This window comes from Astatotilapia calliptera, chromosome 14 (genome assembly GCF_900246225.1).
Source record: "Astatotilapia calliptera chromosome 14, fAstCal1.2, whole genome shotgun sequence".
NCBI lineage: Eukaryota > Metazoa > Chordata > Actinopteri > Cichliformes > Cichlidae > Astatotilapia > Astatotilapia calliptera.
The window spans coordinates 32,202,840-32,222,090 of NC_039315.1; the positions used below are offsets into that span (position 1 = coordinate 32,202,840).

At 39.4% G+C, this 19,251-nt stretch overlaps 1 protein-coding gene across 3 annotated transcripts in view; it reads left to right on the forward strand.

Moving 5' to 3' along the window:
• Positions 1 to 16,352, forward strand: part of acsl3a (acyl-CoA synthetase long chain family member 3a) — a 47,164-nt gene extending 30,812 nt beyond the window's left edge. For all 3 annotated transcript variants that reach the window (XM_026192349.1, XM_026192351.1, XM_026192350.1), the window contains 9 exons: positions 732 to 855; positions 2,454 to 2,525; positions 7,689 to 7,828; positions 7,935 to 8,107; positions 10,192 to 10,266; positions 10,713 to 10,904; positions 11,352 to 11,466; positions 13,571 to 13,728; positions 13,820 to 16,352. In XM_026192349.1, the coding sequence (XP_026048134.1) occupies positions 732 to 855; positions 2,454 to 2,525; positions 7,689 to 7,828; positions 7,935 to 8,107; positions 10,192 to 10,266; positions 10,713 to 10,904; positions 11,352 to 11,466; positions 13,571 to 13,728; positions 13,820 to 13,977 (1,207 nt within the window). In that variant the 3' untranslated portion in view covers positions 13,978 to 16,352. The remainder of the gene's footprint in view (positions 1 to 731; positions 856 to 2,453; positions 2,526 to 7,688; positions 7,829 to 7,934; positions 8,108 to 10,191; positions 10,267 to 10,712; positions 10,905 to 11,351; positions 11,467 to 13,570; positions 13,729 to 13,819) is intronic.
• Positions 16,353 to 19,251: the final 2,899 nt, after the last annotated feature.

Below are 19,251 nucleotides of genomic sequence, written 5' to 3' on the forward strand. Positions count from 1 at the left end.
GAGATGGATGGAGGTTAAAGGGGTTTAGTTGTGACAGTCTCAGTCGATCTTATGAAAATGTTGGCTTTCCTTTGTGGATTAAGTAACACGGCTATGTAAATCTCCCCCTCATTCATGGCTTGAATGTACAACATGTTCACTAAAATGGAAATTTCCCCAAAATTTGGTTGTTACTTGAGTTGAGATGAATATGTTTTCAGTAGGTGAACTCAAAGGAAATGTAGCTCATAAACAGTATATATCTTGAAAATATGACTAATGTATAACTTGCAATAGTTTGTCTTAGTACTGATTCAGCTTGATGAAATAAACGACTGATTAATTTCACTAAAGGGTCATTCTGTCTCAAATCAACCAACCAAATTCGAATTGAATATACAGACTGTAATGATTGCTGTTAATTTCAGTTTTTTTTTAGCAAATACCTTTTCAAATAATTATTTTTTCCAAACACCATTGACCCACTTTCATGCAGTTTGCCTTGCACATTGAAATCTGTGGCAATGTTTGAACAATACAAAAAATAAAAAATATATGCATATATATCTTAAAAAGTGTTTTATATATAAAGGTAAAGTTTTTACGCAAATTGGGAAAGGTGAAGCAGGAAGCCTTCTAGAAATTGTCTGACTGGAGATGGGATGACCCTAAGACCTTCATGTCCGCGGTAGTCTCAAACATTTAATAGCCCACATCAAATCGGGGGTTTTGAAGTCTGCGTGTGTTTTTAGTGAAGAAGACACCTACATCGGCTACCTGCCTCTTGCCCATGTACTGGAGCTCAGTGCAGAGCTCGTATGTGTGTCTCATGGCTGTAGGATTGGCTATTCATCGCCTCAGACTCTTGCTGACCAGGTAAAACCTCTCATCTGTATCATCTGAAGTGCATTCTGGTTTTAGGGTTGACTTTCATGTATCTTATATTCAATATATTGTGGTGAAAAAGAAAGTACACCCTTTGTTTGTTCTATGATTTTATATATCAGGACATCTTTACCATGTTCTGAAACTATTTAAACACCACATCAGATGAATAAGAACACACGACATATTACACTGTCTCATTATTCATTCAACAAAAAAAAACTAAGCCAACATGTAGAAGCATTGTGTGAAAAACTAAGGATACATCATGATTCAGCAGCTTGTAGAACCTCGTTTAGAAACAGTAACATCCTGTATGACTTTATCAGTCTCTCACATCATTGTGGAGGAATTTCGGCCCACTCTTCTTTACAGTCGTGCTTCAGTTCATTGAGGTTTGTGATACCTTTATGCGCCGGTCTCTTAGCCATAGCATTTCAGTCAGGCTGAGGTCTGGACTTTGACTAGACCAATGCAGCACCTTGATTTCTTTCTCTTTTCAGCCATTTTTTGTAGATTTGCTGCTGAAATTAGGATCATTATCCTTTTGCATGATCCAATTTCAGCCACGCTTTAATTGTAGAACAGATGGCCTCACACAGGGCTGTAGAATACTTTGGTATCCAAGGAGTGCCCAGGTCATGTGGCTTAAAAACAAGCCCAAATCATGAAGCCTTATACAGTTGGTATAAAGTTAATATAAGGTGATTGTGCTGTGTATGGCCAGACATCTCCACTTTGGTCTCATCTGTCCAAAGGACATTGTTGCGGAAGTAGTTGCGAGGCTTTCTCCTGACAACCCTTCCAAATAAAAAATACTTCTCTTTCTAATTATACTGACCTGAAGTTTAAGGGTTAAAGGCCTGTAGAGTCTGAGATTTAGCTCTTGGGTTTTTTGCAGTTTCTCTGAGGATTGCTCTGTCTGACCTTGGGGTGAATTTGCTGGGACGTCCACTCCTGGGAAGATGGACAGCTGTCTTGAATGTTTTCCACTTGTGAATAATCTTTCTCGCTGCAGAATGATGGACTTCAAATAGTTTGGAGATGACCTGATAACCCTTCTCAGACTGATGAGCACCAACAATTACTCTTCTAAGATCATTTCTGATGTCTTTCCTCCACTGCATCTGTCAACACTCATGTGGATACTCGAGACCAGCAAACTACCAAAACTTCTGGTTTTATAGAGGTGCTCACACTTGCAGATGATCAGTTCTAAGCATGTGTTTGATTTGCAGGACATGCTTGCTATTTACCCTCTGAATTCCTGTGGAAACAGCAGGGGCATACTTTTTGTTAAATAAATAATGAACCAATATAACATATTCATCTGAGGTTGTATTTAAATAATTTTAGATCCCGCTAAGCATCAGATTATTTTTCTGTTATGTACTGATACAAAAACAACCTTAAAGTGGACAGAGGGGATACTTTTACTTTTTCATGACAGTATATAGCTGGATCTAGTAGATTTTTAGACATCATTTCAGTCCGAATATGTGCAAAACAAACCCCAAAAATGAGGTAACAGCTAATTACAAATGTAATAATTTAAATTATCAATTGATGTTTCTTTCTCCCACCCTAAGTCCACAAAGATCAAGAAAGGAAGCAAAGGAGACACCAGTATGCTCCAGCCCACTCTGATGGCAGCGGTCCCGGTATGGCTTAATGCACTGTCCAGCATAGTGTTAGAGAACCATTACCATTAACAATAACAGTATCACTCACTGACTCACTCGACTTGAGTCTGTATGTCAAACAATGCTGCTGGCTTGCGTTTGAGGCCTGTGCACAAGGTTTACTCATGGAATAGCAGTGATAGAGTCCAGCAGTCTTGGATCTGCTGGATCTTGGTCTGACGTAAATACATCCTACCAATGGTCAATGCTGCATTTAATCACCAGACAATGTTTGATTCCCAGGGGTCTAAGTTGAATATTTGTGGTTACCTAGTGCAGCTTGTCTTTGAAGTAAATTTTACTAATTAATCCATTTCAGCAGTAAGGACTCCGAGATGGGCTTTGCTTAAATTTTTTTTACAGTTTGTTTATTAAAGAACACCCCAAGGTAGTCAGAATATGTCAGAATTTAAGCTGCTCTAATCACGTGGACATTTTTAACATTTTACACAGTTAATGCAAAAAACTTTAATGTGAAATTAGGTCATTTGTAGCTACAAGTTGTTTGTTTCAGTCTTTTCACTTTCCTTTTACAACACTCAACTTTTGGTTTGGTAGAAATGCTGCAGATGGCTGTTTTAAGTGAAAGAGTCCAAAAACCTACCCCCCACCCCCATTTGCTCTAAACCAAAAACCACATTTAGTAGCTACTTGGTAGATGTATGATGTGTATGAAGTGATTATTATTAAAAGGGGGAAAAAATGATGGTATATGATGGACTAAAATTCAGACTGTGGCCTGAAACATGACTTCAAACGAATCCAAGTGTTCACGCTTTTGAAGGTTCTTCTGGTTGTAGTTTTATTGTGCTTTGCTGCAGAGAGATATTCATACAAATACTCAACAAAATTTAGCACTCTGTTCAGTCGTGTTGGAGAAACAGGGTGTCTACAGGTCCAAAAGAAGTCTTAATTATATTATGTTTTACTGTTAAAGTGTCTTTTAGTTTGCATTTTCCAGCTTGCAGTATCTTAATTTTCCCCCATTCTACAACCACGTCCTTATTCACAAGTTGTCACAGCGGGTAGCGCCACATGCTTGATTTGGAAGAGTTTTATGCTTGATGCTCATCCTGACACAACTCCAAAAGGATACGTGTCTCTTCCCGGGACATTCTACAAAATTCATATACTGAAATTGTGTTTTGGAGGCTGTAGTATTTTTGGAATACTTTAAAGTCCAATCCATGCTTCAATTCAGAAAGCTATAACAGCTATATCTACAGCCATAGTATGATAAATGTTATTTCTTCAAGTAGTCAATAGAAGTGGACACATACAGTTGTGGTCAGAGGTTTACATCCACTCAACATGGGCATAAAGGTCGTGGTAATTTGGGGGCTTTTAATTATTTCTTCATTGCTCTTTTTCTAGGATGGAAACTTGTACAACATGTTGCCAAATGTCTTCACTCACACATCCAAATCATTGAATTCAGATATTCTAGTCACAGGTAAATAAAATCAAGCACTTCTACATGCAGACTGCTTCTACAAACATTTGTGAAAGAACAGCTCGCTCTCAGGAGCTCAGTCAAGTCCAGCGTGGTACAGTGATAGGATACCACCTGTGTAACAAGTCCAGTTGTGACATTTTCTTGCTACTAAATGTTCGACAGTCAGCTGTAGGTGTTCCCGCTAAACACTGATTGGTGGATGTGTGATCATGTCTATATTGGGTCTGTCGGTCCCAATATAGATAGTATTTTAGTTAATCAACTCATTTGTTTGTAACCAGGTTAAAACTGTCATTTATTGAAATGTGTTGAAATATTAAATATGTTGAAATCTATGTAAAATAGTAATGGTTAGAGTATTTAGAAAATGTTTAAATTCCTTTTGCTCTTAAACTTATGAAACAGTGTGTTTTATAAGTTTAAAAGAGCATTTGCATTAAGTATCAAGTATCCTGTTTCATTGTGAATGCCTGGTGTTACAAAACAGCCCCTTCAGTGGGCCAAAATTGGAGGTCCAAAAATGACTTATAAAAGATGTCACTCCAACATCACTTTGTACAGTGGGTTAATAACAAAGTGGAAGCAACTGGTATCAAGAATCACTCAGCCATGAAGTGGTAGGCCAAGTAAAATCACAGAGCGATGTTAGCAACAAACCTTCAAACTTCATGTGGTTTCCTAATTACCTCAAGAACGGTGTGTAGAGAGCTTCATGGAATGGGTTTTAATGTCTGAGCTGCTGCCTGCAAGTCTTATATCACCAATTACAATGCAAAGCGTTGGATGCAGTGGTGTAAAGCACGCCACCACTGTTGTCTGGAGTGATGAATTATGCCTCTCGGTCTCTCAATCCAATGAACGAGTCTGGTTTTGGTGGTTGCCAGGAGAACGGTAAAGTGTACAAGTTTGGTGGAAGGGCGATTATGGTGTGGGGTTGTTTTTCAGAAGTTGAGCTTCTCACTGAAAACCCTTTACCCCTCCACATATCTCTTATCATTGTGGCCACATAGCCAAGTCTTTATCTTGTCTCACCATAAAACGTCTCTCCAGAAGGCATCTAATCAGAATCAGAACTTTATTAATCCCAGACGGAAATGCGTGAGTGAAAGAGTGTTGTGAAATAAATTAATTTTATGCTGGCAAAGAGAAACTGCCTGTTACAATCATACATGGACAGCAATCTATGCAATCTTTTGATTCCGTGTAGAGAATTTGAGAAAAACCAAGAGAAATTCAAACTTATGCAGCCAATTCCTTTTTTTTTTTCTTTGCCTCATTAAAGATGTCTGTAAAAAGAACAGAAAAAAAAGAAAGCATTAAAAGCTCCAAATTAATATGACATTCCATAATGAGCAAATCTGTGTACATTGTGGCCTCAAAGTTCTTATCCTTTTTTTAAAAACTTTACCAGTTTGATGCCCAAGTTCACACTGTATTTACATGTAAATTGTTTTAACTGTATTATTAGGATGAAAAGTTACATTTGCTAACCTACCAGTTGTTCAAAAGTCAACAGACTGCAGACACATTGATAAAGTGATAGTCTCGGTACTTTTCCTCCATTCAGGATTTTGTTTTCCCATATCTTGTTGTTTGACTGTGACCATTGCCAATACTGAAGATGCCTGAAAATGAATGTCATCTAACAAGCCAGTTGTATTCAATACAGGATGCACTCTTCTCTCCCTCTCACTCACATGGAGACCCCCCCCCCCACCCCCATCTCCCAGTGGTCGTAGTGTAAAGGCCAGAGGGCCCCAGTTTCTGGAACCATTCACAGCTGTAAACAGAACGTGAGAAAGCCCCATGTGGTTATCCCCACGACACGCACACACATACAAATTGTTTGCTGTGATATGACAGCAGGCGGCTGCATGGATCCTGTGTCGACTTCCTCTCTCACTGCTTCATGCACACACGTACACACACATGCACAAACCCAACAGGACCAGCTGGTTTTTATTGTTTTTTTGGTGGGAGGGGGGTTTGTTTGTGCCCTTTCCCCATTTCACCATGTCCAGCCTTTTGTCGACACTGATGTAGATGATGAAGTGCTCTTGATCTGTGGGTTTCTGTTCTCTGCACCACAGTCCCTTTGGTAATACAAATTGATACCACTTCCCATGATTGACATTGCTCTTCCTTGTACCGTCATGTTCCTAGTACCACTTCAGCCCATTTTTAGCAAAGAAGATATTTGTTGTGAATGTTGGGCTAAGGCATTTTGGGCATTGGAAAGAAGATAGTTTGAGCTGATATGACTGACAGTGGCTTAGTTACCCAGTATTAACAGAGAAACATGTGCATTCACTAGGACCTCCAAGTTTCTGGCCACCAGGCAGATTGAAATGTGATACTTCCTTTTTTTTAGTCTGTTCTTGGACTCCTGTGGAAAAATATCTGCATCCTCTGCTGCTTAATGTTCACCAGCTCATTTCTAAGTCTGTCTGTTGTTTGGTGCTCAGAAAGTACTTCAGCTGAAACTTAGTGTTAATCAGAATAGAGATGAATACAGATGCTCATTCTGGTGATAATTCTCCTGTAATGTATCAGTGAAAGCTGTTCCAAGGAAGTCCTAAATGTTTTGCTTTGTCGCTTATCTGGCATATTGTTATACTTTAAACAAAGGAGCTCAGAAGGAGCTGCTTTAGCTCACCTGGTTGAGCTGCTGCCACTGCAGGGGCCTGGGTTTGAGTCTGCTCCAATCCTGTGTGTCGTCCCCCTACCTTCCTATCCAACAAAGGCTAAATGTCAAAAAATAAATATAAAAAAAACAATCTAATGTTTAGGGCCACAGTTAGTAGTGGGTTTACCACATGGTTTTGTTTATTCCAAAGAGAGATTCCTTCTTCTGGTTTGCTTTTGTTTTGTTTGTTTTTTTAGTTTTGTAGGTCACATAGAAATTAGAAACACATTAGATATCCATTGGGGAGCCTTATAGTTATGAAACCAGAATTGAAGAGCACACGTGCATGTGTGCTTGTGTTGATCTTTTCTTTTGTTTTATAAAGTTTCTTAAATATGAGATTTGGGGGTTTTGAACACATTAGTGTTTAGTCTTTTTTTAAAAACCTCCAAAGCAGGGACCATATGTCTAAGCCCACCCAACATGAAGGTTAACTCCTATTGTCGTCCTGTGACAGGGATATTGCTATCAGTGTATATGTTGGTTTAGATGTCAAACATTTCTGCACATTGATGCTGAAAAAACATGCTTAGGGTAACATTAGAACCGGTGTCATCGCATAGTCTGTCCAGCAGAGTGTGCTCCAACTTACAATGGCTGGATTCTTTTCCGTGCTTTCAAAAAAACTTTAATAAACTCTCATTGATTTATTTACCAAATGTTTCTAAGAAAAAAAAAAATTGGCTTAGATATTTATATTGCGATCTTTTTGCACCATATAAACTTGCACTGGTCTCTAAAATCCAGCATTGCTCAAGTTCTGCTTCGTGCCAGAGTTCAGATACATACTACTCTTCATTGCTCTGACTCTAGTATAATCACCTTTAATAATCACCACAGCTGTAAGTTCACTTATAGATTAACTATAAAAATTACATTTCTTAACCATCATTTTAGTCTTTTCTCTGTATCTGTATCAGTCTTAACTGTTGCTCTTATTGTTACCTTTTACATAATAATGCTCTTTTTCTTTTCACCCTGTCCCGCCTCCTGACTTCAGGAGATCATGGACCGTATCTATAAGAACGTGATGACAAAGGTCGAGGAGATGAACTGTGTTCAGCGAACACTCTTCATTCTGGCATACAACTACAAACTGGAGCAGCTCGCCAAAGGATACAGCACACCACTGTGTGACAGGTATGGAGACTTATATCACCAATTACTGTTGCATTTGCAGCTTGGACTCTCAAGGAATATTTAAAAGTCATAATTTCTTCATGTATTTCCTCCTTTGTTCATCCAGACTGGTGTTCAGGAAAGTCCGCTCTCTGCTAGGAGGACGGACACGGGTGTTGCTTTCAGGTGGAGCGCCACTCTCAGCAGCCACGCAGCGTTTCATGAATGTGTGTTTCTGCTGCCCAGTGGGTCAAGGATACGGCCTGACGGAGACCTGTGGAGCTGGAACCATTAGCGAGTGTGAGCATGAATGGAAATCTTACAGTAGGCATGCCTACTGTAAGATTTGTAATGTGTGAAATTATTTTAGTTTGAAATGTGTAAAATTTCAAACCACTCACAAATTAGAAAAACGAAAACATTTTATGTCATTAATTTTTACCCCTCAGCCCTAAAAGGCTGATGATGTATTGTCATCACCCCACCTAGTGAGCGGATGGGATGGACACCCAAGTTGATGAATATGAAAATTGATCAATCGAGAGTGAGCGGATGTAATTTTTCTAGCTTATACCAAAGGCCCATCTGTTAAAAATCTCAGATGAGTTCAAATCTCTGTGACCTCAACCCATGTCAAGGTCAGAGGTCAAGTTTTCTGAAAATAACCAAGGACTTTAATATTCATACCACAGGTGTAGCTACTCAGAGTCTGAGTGTTAGCACTGCCGGTCATCAGTATTTTTAATGTGAGCTGAACACATTCAGTGTAAAATTCCTGTATCCTATTTGGCAACAATCAGTCAGATCACAGTTCCCATCTGTCTTGTGCAAATGAAAAAAATACACTCACTTGTGAGTTTATTAGCTTTAACCAGTTTAACTAATTCAGTCCAGTACAGTCCTGTTTTTTTTAACTGTTTTACACATGCTTTGATTCAGCTGTATGATCACCAAGTGTATTGGTATCATTGTGACACACTCACAGTTGTGCCTATTATTCTGCTGACCCTATTTTTATAAACGAGGCTAGACTAAACAAGGGAAATGCCTCACTACAATGGTAGTAGACTGTAGTAGCTACTGCTAGGTGTACCTAAAAATCTCAGCATAGCTAAAGCTACAGACCTCCTTTAGTGAACATAGAGGGAGAAATAATTTTAAGGTCACATTTTACTATTGTGCTTTATGGATACCGAAATGGGCAGCGCTACTGCAGGTTACCCTGTAAATCTGCAGGGCATTTAATAAAGTCACAGACAGGACCCCCGCTTCATAAACAGCTGGAAGCGACACTCCAAACCACTGTTACGTTATGCTTAGTCTGTGTGCAGTGGAAGACAGACAAACAGAGGGACAGACACTGTTTATGTACAGTATTACACTTTATTGCTGATTTTATCATGATATGTAAGAATAAAAATGGGATATTGCCAATATTTTAGGCATCCTTAGAATTTCACAAATCACATTTTTTCAGGCAAAATTGCTAGCTTGTTGTGTTTATTTGTTTATTTAACAGGGACATTCCATATTACTGGATATCAATGTGAATATATAAGATGTAAACATGCTGGGCTTTAGTAAAGCTGCTAATTTACATCTATAGAGCCCAGGCACGTAACATAAAAATATACTTACTACCAGTTTTTTCTCAATTTTCCCATATTTTTCCAATCAAATCCTGGCACCCTCCTATTTTGTGGTTTTTCCCCATGAAATTCCCGTCAACTTCGACAGCCTGAAAGCAGAGATAAAAACAGGGGGAGAACACAAAGAGGGACAGAGGCCTTATAGCCAGGATGGGAAAATGGATAAGAGGAAAATAATTAGTAGATATACAGTGCGTGGGTTGCAGTAAACAAAAAAAGGGAGTATATTATCTGTTTTCAGCAGAGTGGTGTGGAAAAATCAACATTAGCAATAAGTCACGCTACACTGAGACCCTATCAAGTTTTTAAAAAAAAAAGGAAAGAGAAAAAGAAATGAATATGAAATTTTATGAGTTTTGTAAAAGAAAACAGAAGAAAGAGTGATAGTCTCCATTCCCTCATAAACATGAAGACCAAGAATGTTTCACATAACTATGGTGCCAATGTCTGTCCCAATAATCAGATATGAATTAATCTATCTGTTCCACTGCCAAAGCATTTGCGAAATGTAAGAAACCCTATCAGCCTTTCCCAGGCAGACCAGACCAACAGACCCATCAAATCCACTGTGGTCATCTGAGTCAGGAAAACACTGAGTTGCGAACACTCCTTAGGGATGGGGTTTCCATGGCGAGGGAGCAAGTCAGGTCGTGTTGCTATGGCAATAAATGTTGTGCCTTGATGCTAGTGTGCTCCCTGATATGTGCGTGTGTCTATGTGTGTTGTCTGTTCTAGTGTGGGATTACAGCACTGGGAGAGTGGGAGGACCACTGGTGTGCTGTGAGATCAAGCTTAAAGACTGGGTGGAGGGTGAGTGAGACTGGGAGAGGCACTACGCACATATACACACACATTTTATGATGGTATAAACACAGTCATTTGCATTCATATTCAAAAAAACATCAGTCTGCATGTTTTGTTTCTTTATGGGTCATCTTTTACACACATACGCACTTGATCCAACACTTTCTTTCACATTTCCCTGCCTGGTGGGACTTTGAGCATTGCTCTGTAACCTTGTAAGGACAGCACTGGTCTCTCCACTTTTTACGTAAGGAATCATAACTCACTTTCATTGCACTCTGTTGAAGTTTTGATACTTATCGAGTTGAGTTTATTCCTTGCAGAGTAAAAATAGAATTTTAAGTAAACATACCATCTGATTTTTGGGGGTTTTTTGTTTCTCAGCAGTGTTATGATGTAGCAGATTCAGTCCAATAAATGTTTTTTCATTTCTAATCTGCTGATGCTTTTAGGTGGGTACCATAGCACTGACAAGCCTTATCCCAGGGGAGAGATTCTCATTGGTGGGCCCAACGTAACGATGGGATACTACAAGAAGGATGCGAAAAACCAAGAGGACTTCTTTGTAGACGAGAACGGCCAGCGTTGGTTCAGTACAGGCGACATTGGAGAGTTTCAGGAAGACGGCTGTCTCAAGATCATTGGTGAGGAGGCATGAGGAGGTGTGTGTGTGGGTGGAGTGTGTAGAACGAGAAGGTCTTATCCTGGTTTTTATCGTCACTAAGTCTGAAGCTCACATTCTCATGCTGTTGCCCATGTTGTGACTCTCATGCTTGGTCTTGTTCCAGACAACCTTTCATCTCCACTTGCCATTTTTTAGTGTGTCAGAAAAGCTTTTAACAAATCACATTTTACTTCGCATCCTAGTATGATTTCACGTTTCTGTTTACTTCAGTGAGCCAGCCCCAGCCCCCTACTTTCCTCTTTTATCAAGATGTTCAGATGCAAGATGTTCATTTTGTTCAGATGCACACAGCTGAGTAGAAAATGCATCCTTCTATCTCACTTCCTCCTTTCTTTTTAAGATATATCCACATATATGCATGGACATACACACTTTTTACAGGCTGCTCCCTTTGCTGTGTTTCCAGATCGTAAGAAAGACTTGGTGAAGCTGCAGGCAGGAGAGTACGTTTCCCTGGGAAAGGTGGAGGCCATGCTGAAGAACTGCCCTCTGATCGATAACATCTGTGCCTATGCCAACAGGTGTGTGAGGAGTGGGGCAGTGAAATATTCATAAGAGTAGTTTACAGATCCACTGAAACCTTTATTATCTCTGTGGATCCTGTTCTTTTAGATCGTCGTATTGGTTTGACTTTTAATTATAAAATAGACCTCTCGCATTAGCTTCTTTCCATAATCTATAATTGTGAACATACCACGGCAGACCTAATGACATTTTCATGCTTTTCAGCATTAACTTTTTATTAACTCGCACGGTTGCTGTTTACACACTGCTTGGCTGAAGCTTTGCAACTCCCAGCTACACACACTAACAACAACAGCATCTTTTCATTAACTCCAGTTGCTGCTATAAACACCCTCAGTCAGCCGCAGCTTTCCAGCTCACAGCCCGACTCACATCATCAAGAACAACCACTCTCAGGACCCTCTGGCACAGATACAGATGAGGACAGAATTATTAGTTCCTCTATGAAAGTTTCTTTTTTTAAAAGAGTATTTCCCAAGTTCCAGTTAGAAGAACAAGGAATTTCTTACGCAGCCTTTCCAAACATCCTGGTTTTATTTTGTGTGCTTACAAGCAAAATTATTTTACAAAAACTACCAAGGTCAAAATTATTGATGCTAATAGTTAATTATGTGTTCTTTATGCTATATAATAGCCTGCAGTCTTTTGTTGTAGTTTTCAGTAAGTCAAACTCGTGTCCTGAACAATCCCAGCCCATTCTTCTTTGGAGAATCTCTCAAGCCCCTCCAGATTCGTACGCCTCTCCCTTCTTTCTCTAAATATAAGCAGCATCTCTGTGGCCAAAGAGCTTTACTTTCACTTCATCTGACCAAAGGACGTGCTTCTAGTATGCAGGTTTCCTTAGCATATTTCAGTCTGTCTTTCTGCAGAAGTTTTTTCTTTTAGCATTAAAAGTTTAAGCACATCATTGCACAGCACTAGTTTGTTCTGTGGTTCAAAAAAGGGTTCAGGGCACTAATAATAATAATAATAACAACTTTATTGATACTAATTTAATAATAATTGGTCATTTTTGTTTTTTCTTAAATGAGTCTGTTATTGTGTGCAAACAGAAATAATTGACATGTTATAAAGAAAACTGGTATGCTAAGAAATGTTACATTAAAAATCATTTTGCTCTGTTTAAAAAACAACAACAACACTAAATTCTGACAAAAACTTTAAATTTAATTGGTGGGTAATAATTGTGTCCTCATCTGTATGAATGTTACTTTGACATATCGACCCACCTTAACAAACTGAGGCTGTCAAAGCAAACCCTTCATGCCAAAGGCACTCCCCAATGACAGCAGTCCCACCCAGCAGGATGCAATTTGCTCAGGAATGGCTTGAGGGAACACAAAAAATAGCCAAAGTTGTTACCATGTCTCAGTCTTATTCATTAACAGCAGATGTACCAAAAAAAAAATCCATTCTGCTGAAGCTGCAGTCCACAGGACACCCACAGGCCCACATCTGTGGCCTAAAGGCTCTAAATTGGTTGTAAGGTATAAGGGTGAGCATGAATATCTGTGTTAGCTATGTGATGGACGAATAACTAGCAAATGACAAGCAGAAGAAGATGAATGGACCATTTATTAAAGTTTTGGTTGTCTGGTGATCTGCGGTGCAATATTTTTCTGATTAAGCTCCATGTATCTGCCCTGCACGACATAACAAACAGGCAGAGTGAATTAAGCTCAGATAACAACAAATCTGTTTTTCATTATTCGGTAGGAATAAAAACCTTCATTTTGTACCCTAAAAGTGGCAGGCCCTCCTGCTCTGTGTGTTTCCACAGATTCACGAAAACATTTTGTTTTTCTGATTCAGAACCTGGATCTGTTTCTGCAGCCTGAAATATTTATTCAGTTCTGGGTCACAGTGCAGCTGTTTGTCAAGCGATTTGAAGCATGCAATCTGTTCACACTCTCTCAAGCATGTAGTTTTTCCATCTCCTTACAAGGCTAAATATGCCACTCACTGACGAAAAGATTGCAAAGATTGCTCACTCTGGTGCTCCATTACCTTATTCGGCCCAGCGTCCACATCCTGAAGACCAGTTTAAGCTAATAATTGTTCTGTTTTTCTTTCTCTTTGACTCGTCTTCCTGCTCTGCAGTGACGAGACGTACGTGATTGGCTTTGTGGTGCCCAATCAGAAGCACCTGTTGGCTCTGGTTGACCAGTACGGTATCCGAGGGTCATGGGAGGAGCTGTGCAACAGCAAAGCCGTGGAGGAGCTCGTCCTCAGGGTCATTACTGAGGCCGCACTGGCAGGTGAGAAAGTCAGAGAAGGGGTTAAGCTTCATCTCAGAGCTGCAGACACAAGCTAGGTTTTACCAAGTTCATGTTTCTTCTTCCTTTGTAGCCCAGCTAGAACGCTTTGAGATCCCCCGCAAGATCCGGCTGAGCCCAGAACCGTGGACACCTGAGACAGGATTAGTGACTGATGCGTTCAAGCTCAAACGCAAGGAGCTGAAAACACATTACCAGGATGACATAGAGAGAATGTACGGTGGAAAATGACAGCCAGGACCAGCACAGACCTGAGACCAGAACAATACTTAACTCTGAAACACTCCCACACCCCCAACTCCCATCCTTTAGTCTGCAGTGAAAGAGCCACAGCAACATAAATCTGTGCTAAATCTTGTGGTTTCAAGGACCTCACAGAAACACAGATAAACCAGTTTTACAGAGGAAGCAGATTTTACTTGAATTTGTTGCAAAAGACGGGCTGAGAAGGTCTTTGTAAGAAAACATCCCTTGTGCCCTTTTTTTCCATCCAGGTGTGTGACCCTATTCCAGAGGACTTTATTGTTCCAGATGTGAGTTATGAAACAGAGCATGCGTAAGCTGGTGTTGTCTGTTGAACTCTTGTCTGAGTTGCCACAGCAGAAGCTCAGGTCGCTTGTAGCCTCGGTGCCTTTTACTCACCTGTCTCGAATTATGTGTCAAAATCAGTTCATTTTGATCTTCTTCTAAAACTTTAACTTCAAATTTCTAATTTCCTGCAGGTCAGGAGATGGTTAATTTTCTTTTCTTGTCTTTAACTTGTTTAGTGTTCTGTCAGTGGTTTATTTTGCCTCCCTCCCACAGTCAGACTGTGACTCCCACGCTCGTGGGGCGTCTCTCCCATCAGCACACTATGAAACTAAAAGCACAAAGTCATTTGAGTGCAATGAAACAGGTTGGTAATCAAAGATAAATCCTGTTATGTGATCTGATGATTTTTATGTTTCGACAATGATTCTAGTTTCAGAAAATTACCAAATTGTGACTAATAGGTCTTTTAAAACACTGAAGAAAAAGAAACAAAAGTGCATGTTTAGACATTCACTACAGTGATACAGTACACTTTTCAGTGGGTACTCCTTGTATTACAGATGAAATGACTGTGTAATCATTGTAGTATTGATAAATCATAATGCAATATGAAAATAGATTGCATCTGCTCCAGTAAGGCAGTTGATTACAGAGAGGATCTAAATAAAACTTTATCAGTGTGTGTGTGTGTGTGTGTGTGTGGGCTGGAGAACAAGCACATTTATGGAAGTCTGACTTTGTCTACCTTGCAGTCATTCTCTTTAAAGTTGTGTCATACGTGTTGTCTTTTGAATGGCCAAGTGTGTAGCTTCACGTACACAACCCTCACAGCCTTTTGCCTTTTTTGTCAATCTTGGCTGATCGGATGTTCCTCCTTATTCACACATTTCCATCACTGAAGCAAATGTGTCGGCTGTGTTTAAACTGAAGTTATATGATCAAAAACCAGGTTTGTAACTCGCTGCACTCCTTTGCTGCAGTGAGAACCTGCCTTGGTGAATGACACAACTGGATGAATGCGCCAGATACACGTGAGCTAATCTGATGATGCGATGGCTCTGTTGTGCAAACACAATATTTCCCTTTATGGAAACAGAAGTGATAGTGTAGGGCTGTTTTAGGTTATTTTCTATTCTACTCTTAGAATAGTTGCCTTGTATAATTTTGGGCAACACCTCTACATGTTTTAATTCACATGTTTTCTGTCCCATTGGCACAGTTGGATAAAATCAAGCACCTAGCCACGCAGTCTGCTTTTACAAGCATCTGTGGAAAAATGGGCCATTCTGAAGAGTTCAGCCGAGATATTCCAGAATCAGCTGTAAGTGGTATTACTACAGAGTGGAAGCATTTAGGCAGGACAGGAACCTAAGCCTTCTGTGGCATTAACATCAGAACAAAAACTGTGAGCTTCATGGTGTGTATGTGGTCCTCTACTTTGCCTATATCGTGTACATCATTTGAATATCTTTGTTAAAGTATTCCCTTAGGCTCCTCAGGGCTCCTCTTTCATTCCCTCAGTTTATATTTTACACAAGAACAGTACCAACATTTAGCGAGAGACTTTGGACCCAGCATTCAAAATCTTAAAAGACTGTGCCTACCTTTTCCCTAAAGTGAAGTGTTTGTTTTTGTGTGTATTTTGCAGCTCAGGGCCACTGGACCTTGAGTAGCCTGCCAAATAATCAACCTGTCAGGTGCAATTTAAAGTGTGTGCTAGAACGGGAACTAGTTGAGGCATCATGTGTCTTCCCACCTTTATTCCAAAATCACGTTAGAGAACTAGACCAAACCTTTTATGTAGGGCTTTGTTGTCTGTTGTTGTCTTTCTATACCGAGGTTGCAAGTGTAAGAATATGTCATTTTTATTATTCCTTCTTTTATTATTATATAACAAAGTCTTCCATGATTGCATTTGGTGAAAAGGGCACATGTGCTGTACGCCCACCTACATGAATATTTGTGATTCACTGGCTTGCCTGTTTGAACACTGTAACACATCGCCCAGCCTAGTGATGAAAATTATTTATTCATAATTTGCCTTCTCCAATGAAGTAAATAAAGATTTATTTTGGTCTCCTTGTAAGTGCGTTTTATTTCCGCTATGGTCACCAAGTCTGACTAATTAAATTGAAAGTATTAAGCACTATCATTCTTTTGTAATGAGCACATTAGCCTTACTGGGTGTGGGGGTGATGCCTGTGTCACCAGACAACAGAGAAATGATGACATTTATTTTTGCCTGAACGTCAGCTACAGAGTGAAATCAGCCTCCACTGATTCAATAATGCTAATGGTTAATTGGAACTAAATTCAATTCAACCATTAATGCTCAGCAGTCATTGGATTTTTGAGGAGTCACTTTGGAGTGTTTGCAAACTGATCCTTGGCTGTGTCTGGTGAAATCTCCTTTGGATGCCACGTTTTTAAAACAAATGAAGGCGCCCTTGAAATTAAATGACACAAACAGTCAGCAGGTCAGTCACATCACATGGAAGATAAAACTGCAAGGGGACCTTCATGATCTTTAACATCTATGTTAGCTTTGCTTTCTGGAGGGTCAGGCCTTTTATCTGAGCCCTATTTATTTTTGTTACTTTGAACATAGTAATTTTAATAGAATTTTACAGAAAGGGAGTTAAGCAGAATGAACTCTACTGTGCGAAAGAGTCTCCCTCCATTTCTTCATGTTTTGCCAGATGTGCTTAGAATTTATTAAAAAAAAAAAAAAAAAAGGTCTTGAGCAAAAGTTCTCCAGCTTTCTGAGGGCCTTTCAACTTTTTTTGTTGGACATTGGCTGCTTTTCAATCATTTTCAGTTCAGTCCTTGTACCTTGCACCAATAAGGTAATTTCCAGAGCTGTTAGCTAAAAAAAAATTGACACATTGCTACATGGTGTGCAGTGTGTCCTGAAAAAGTTTGAGAAAACCGTTAAAGTGAGGACAAATGAAGTGACAGGTCTAAAAAAAGATGTTAAAAGTATCTGAAAGTTATGTTATCAATAGAAAAAATCCATCAAGTATCTGACAATGGGCCTGAGAGCACCTGCCTCTTTAGTGTGATAAATCTGCGCTGAAATCTTTTTAGAAATGATGTCAGTGGAAGAGTGACTCAGTGATTGGCAACGGCTTCAGCATGGGAATGATCCCAAACTGCCAATGCAATAAAAGCATACCAAAGCCCAGAGTGGAACACTATCAGCCGGTACAGCCCTCCTCAGAGCCCGGACCTCAGCATCACTGAACCAGTGTGGGATCCTCTTGGGATCAAGATGTCTGTCAAGAAGCCTTGACACTATTCCTGCTGATTACTCAAATAAATTACAGAAAGCTGAAGTTAGTTCAGGCTGTGTTGAAGAACTAAGGTGTTTTTCAACTGTACCATTGTTCTGTGTTTTACCAGCAGTTGTTATGAAATGGCTAAAATATCTGTAGAACTCAAAACTAGTCTTTGCTCCATGCCATAATCATGGTTATTTCTCGTATAAAGTTGCCCATTTGAACATCACGTTCTGTGCAGATTAACGTGCTTTTAGAGCTGGCCTCAAGTGACCACTTGAAAAACTGCAATTTTTGGCATTTTATCAAAACCTTTAATTTTCAACCCCAGCTTTTAAATATCTTGGGAATCTCACATGAATCTGCAGCGCTTCTCTGCCTTATAACAACTCATAATAACCTAATGCTCTTGGCTCTCTTTCATACATGATACATAAAGTAGAGCTATTTCCTTTAAGTGGCTGGTGGAGACCAAAGAAGAGACCAAAGAGCCAGTCAGTATTAGAGTTACACTATCAAAATGATCAGATACAAAACTCCAAACTAACAGCTCTATTGCTGCATACTGCAATAACTGCTGAAGGTGTAAAAATAGTGCTTTGCTAATACACTGATATTTTATACTTATAGTCTTCTTCTGCTACATAAAAACTGTTACTGCACTTGAGTATTAACTTTTTATTTATTTATTTACATATATGTTTAAGGTTACTCCTGGATTTTGAAGAGAACATTTGATATCTAAAACAACAGACAGAAAATGTGTTGGTCTTCTGAAGTGCATTTACATTTCAACCCTCTATCATCGGCTAAAATGGTTTTCCTTCTCAGCCTCTCTGATTATCTCATTTTAAACCAGGTCCAACAGGTGGAAATTATGCTAGAACAACAACAGAAGAACAGAACAAAGTCTGCAGCAGAACTTCCATGAGTTCCATGAGGTGAACCACTAGATTGAAATCAGTTAGTGGCTCCTTTAACAGCTAGGACACTAAAATACTTCTGATTGTAAGACTGTCATGCTAACAGCACTGATACACTTTTATTTGGGATGGATTTTTTGATTATTTTATTGTTACACTGATACTTCTGCTGGAGATTCAAAAGACCACCGTCAGACTAGAGTTCTCAGAATATTTGTCAGCACAGATGTGTTGGAAATGAAGTCCCTACATTATTCAAACACATCTTTAAAATTTTATCCATAGACCTCAGGCTCATTTGCAAGGAAATGGAAAACAGTTTTTGCCTCGGAATGGTCCAGAAGATTGATGGAAAAATAGAGTGGTCCGATAAGATATAGACTCTAATAGACTTTGACAGCAGAGAGTGTGAGCAGTGACTCCAGGATTAATTCACTTTTCATCAGCTGCTTCTAAACAGTTGCAGTCTATAAGTATTTTTCCATTACGCCCTCCCAGGGGCCACTTTCTCCTGGACTCTGGAGATGTGATGTAATTCTTCATAAGATCTAAAGTACTCATGAGCATGTGGTAGTTTCATAAGAATCCTCCAGAGGTGTGAAGAATATTCAGAGATGTACTTTACTTCATTTTTTTTAAACACAAGATTCTCCCTCAAGGGTTCCATATACAGAGGGCTCATCTTACAATCAGTCCCCGTCATGTGACTCACGATGACGCTCCAGGGAAAGGGTATAAATAACTTCTAACTTTTAGTAGTTCTGCCAAACTCC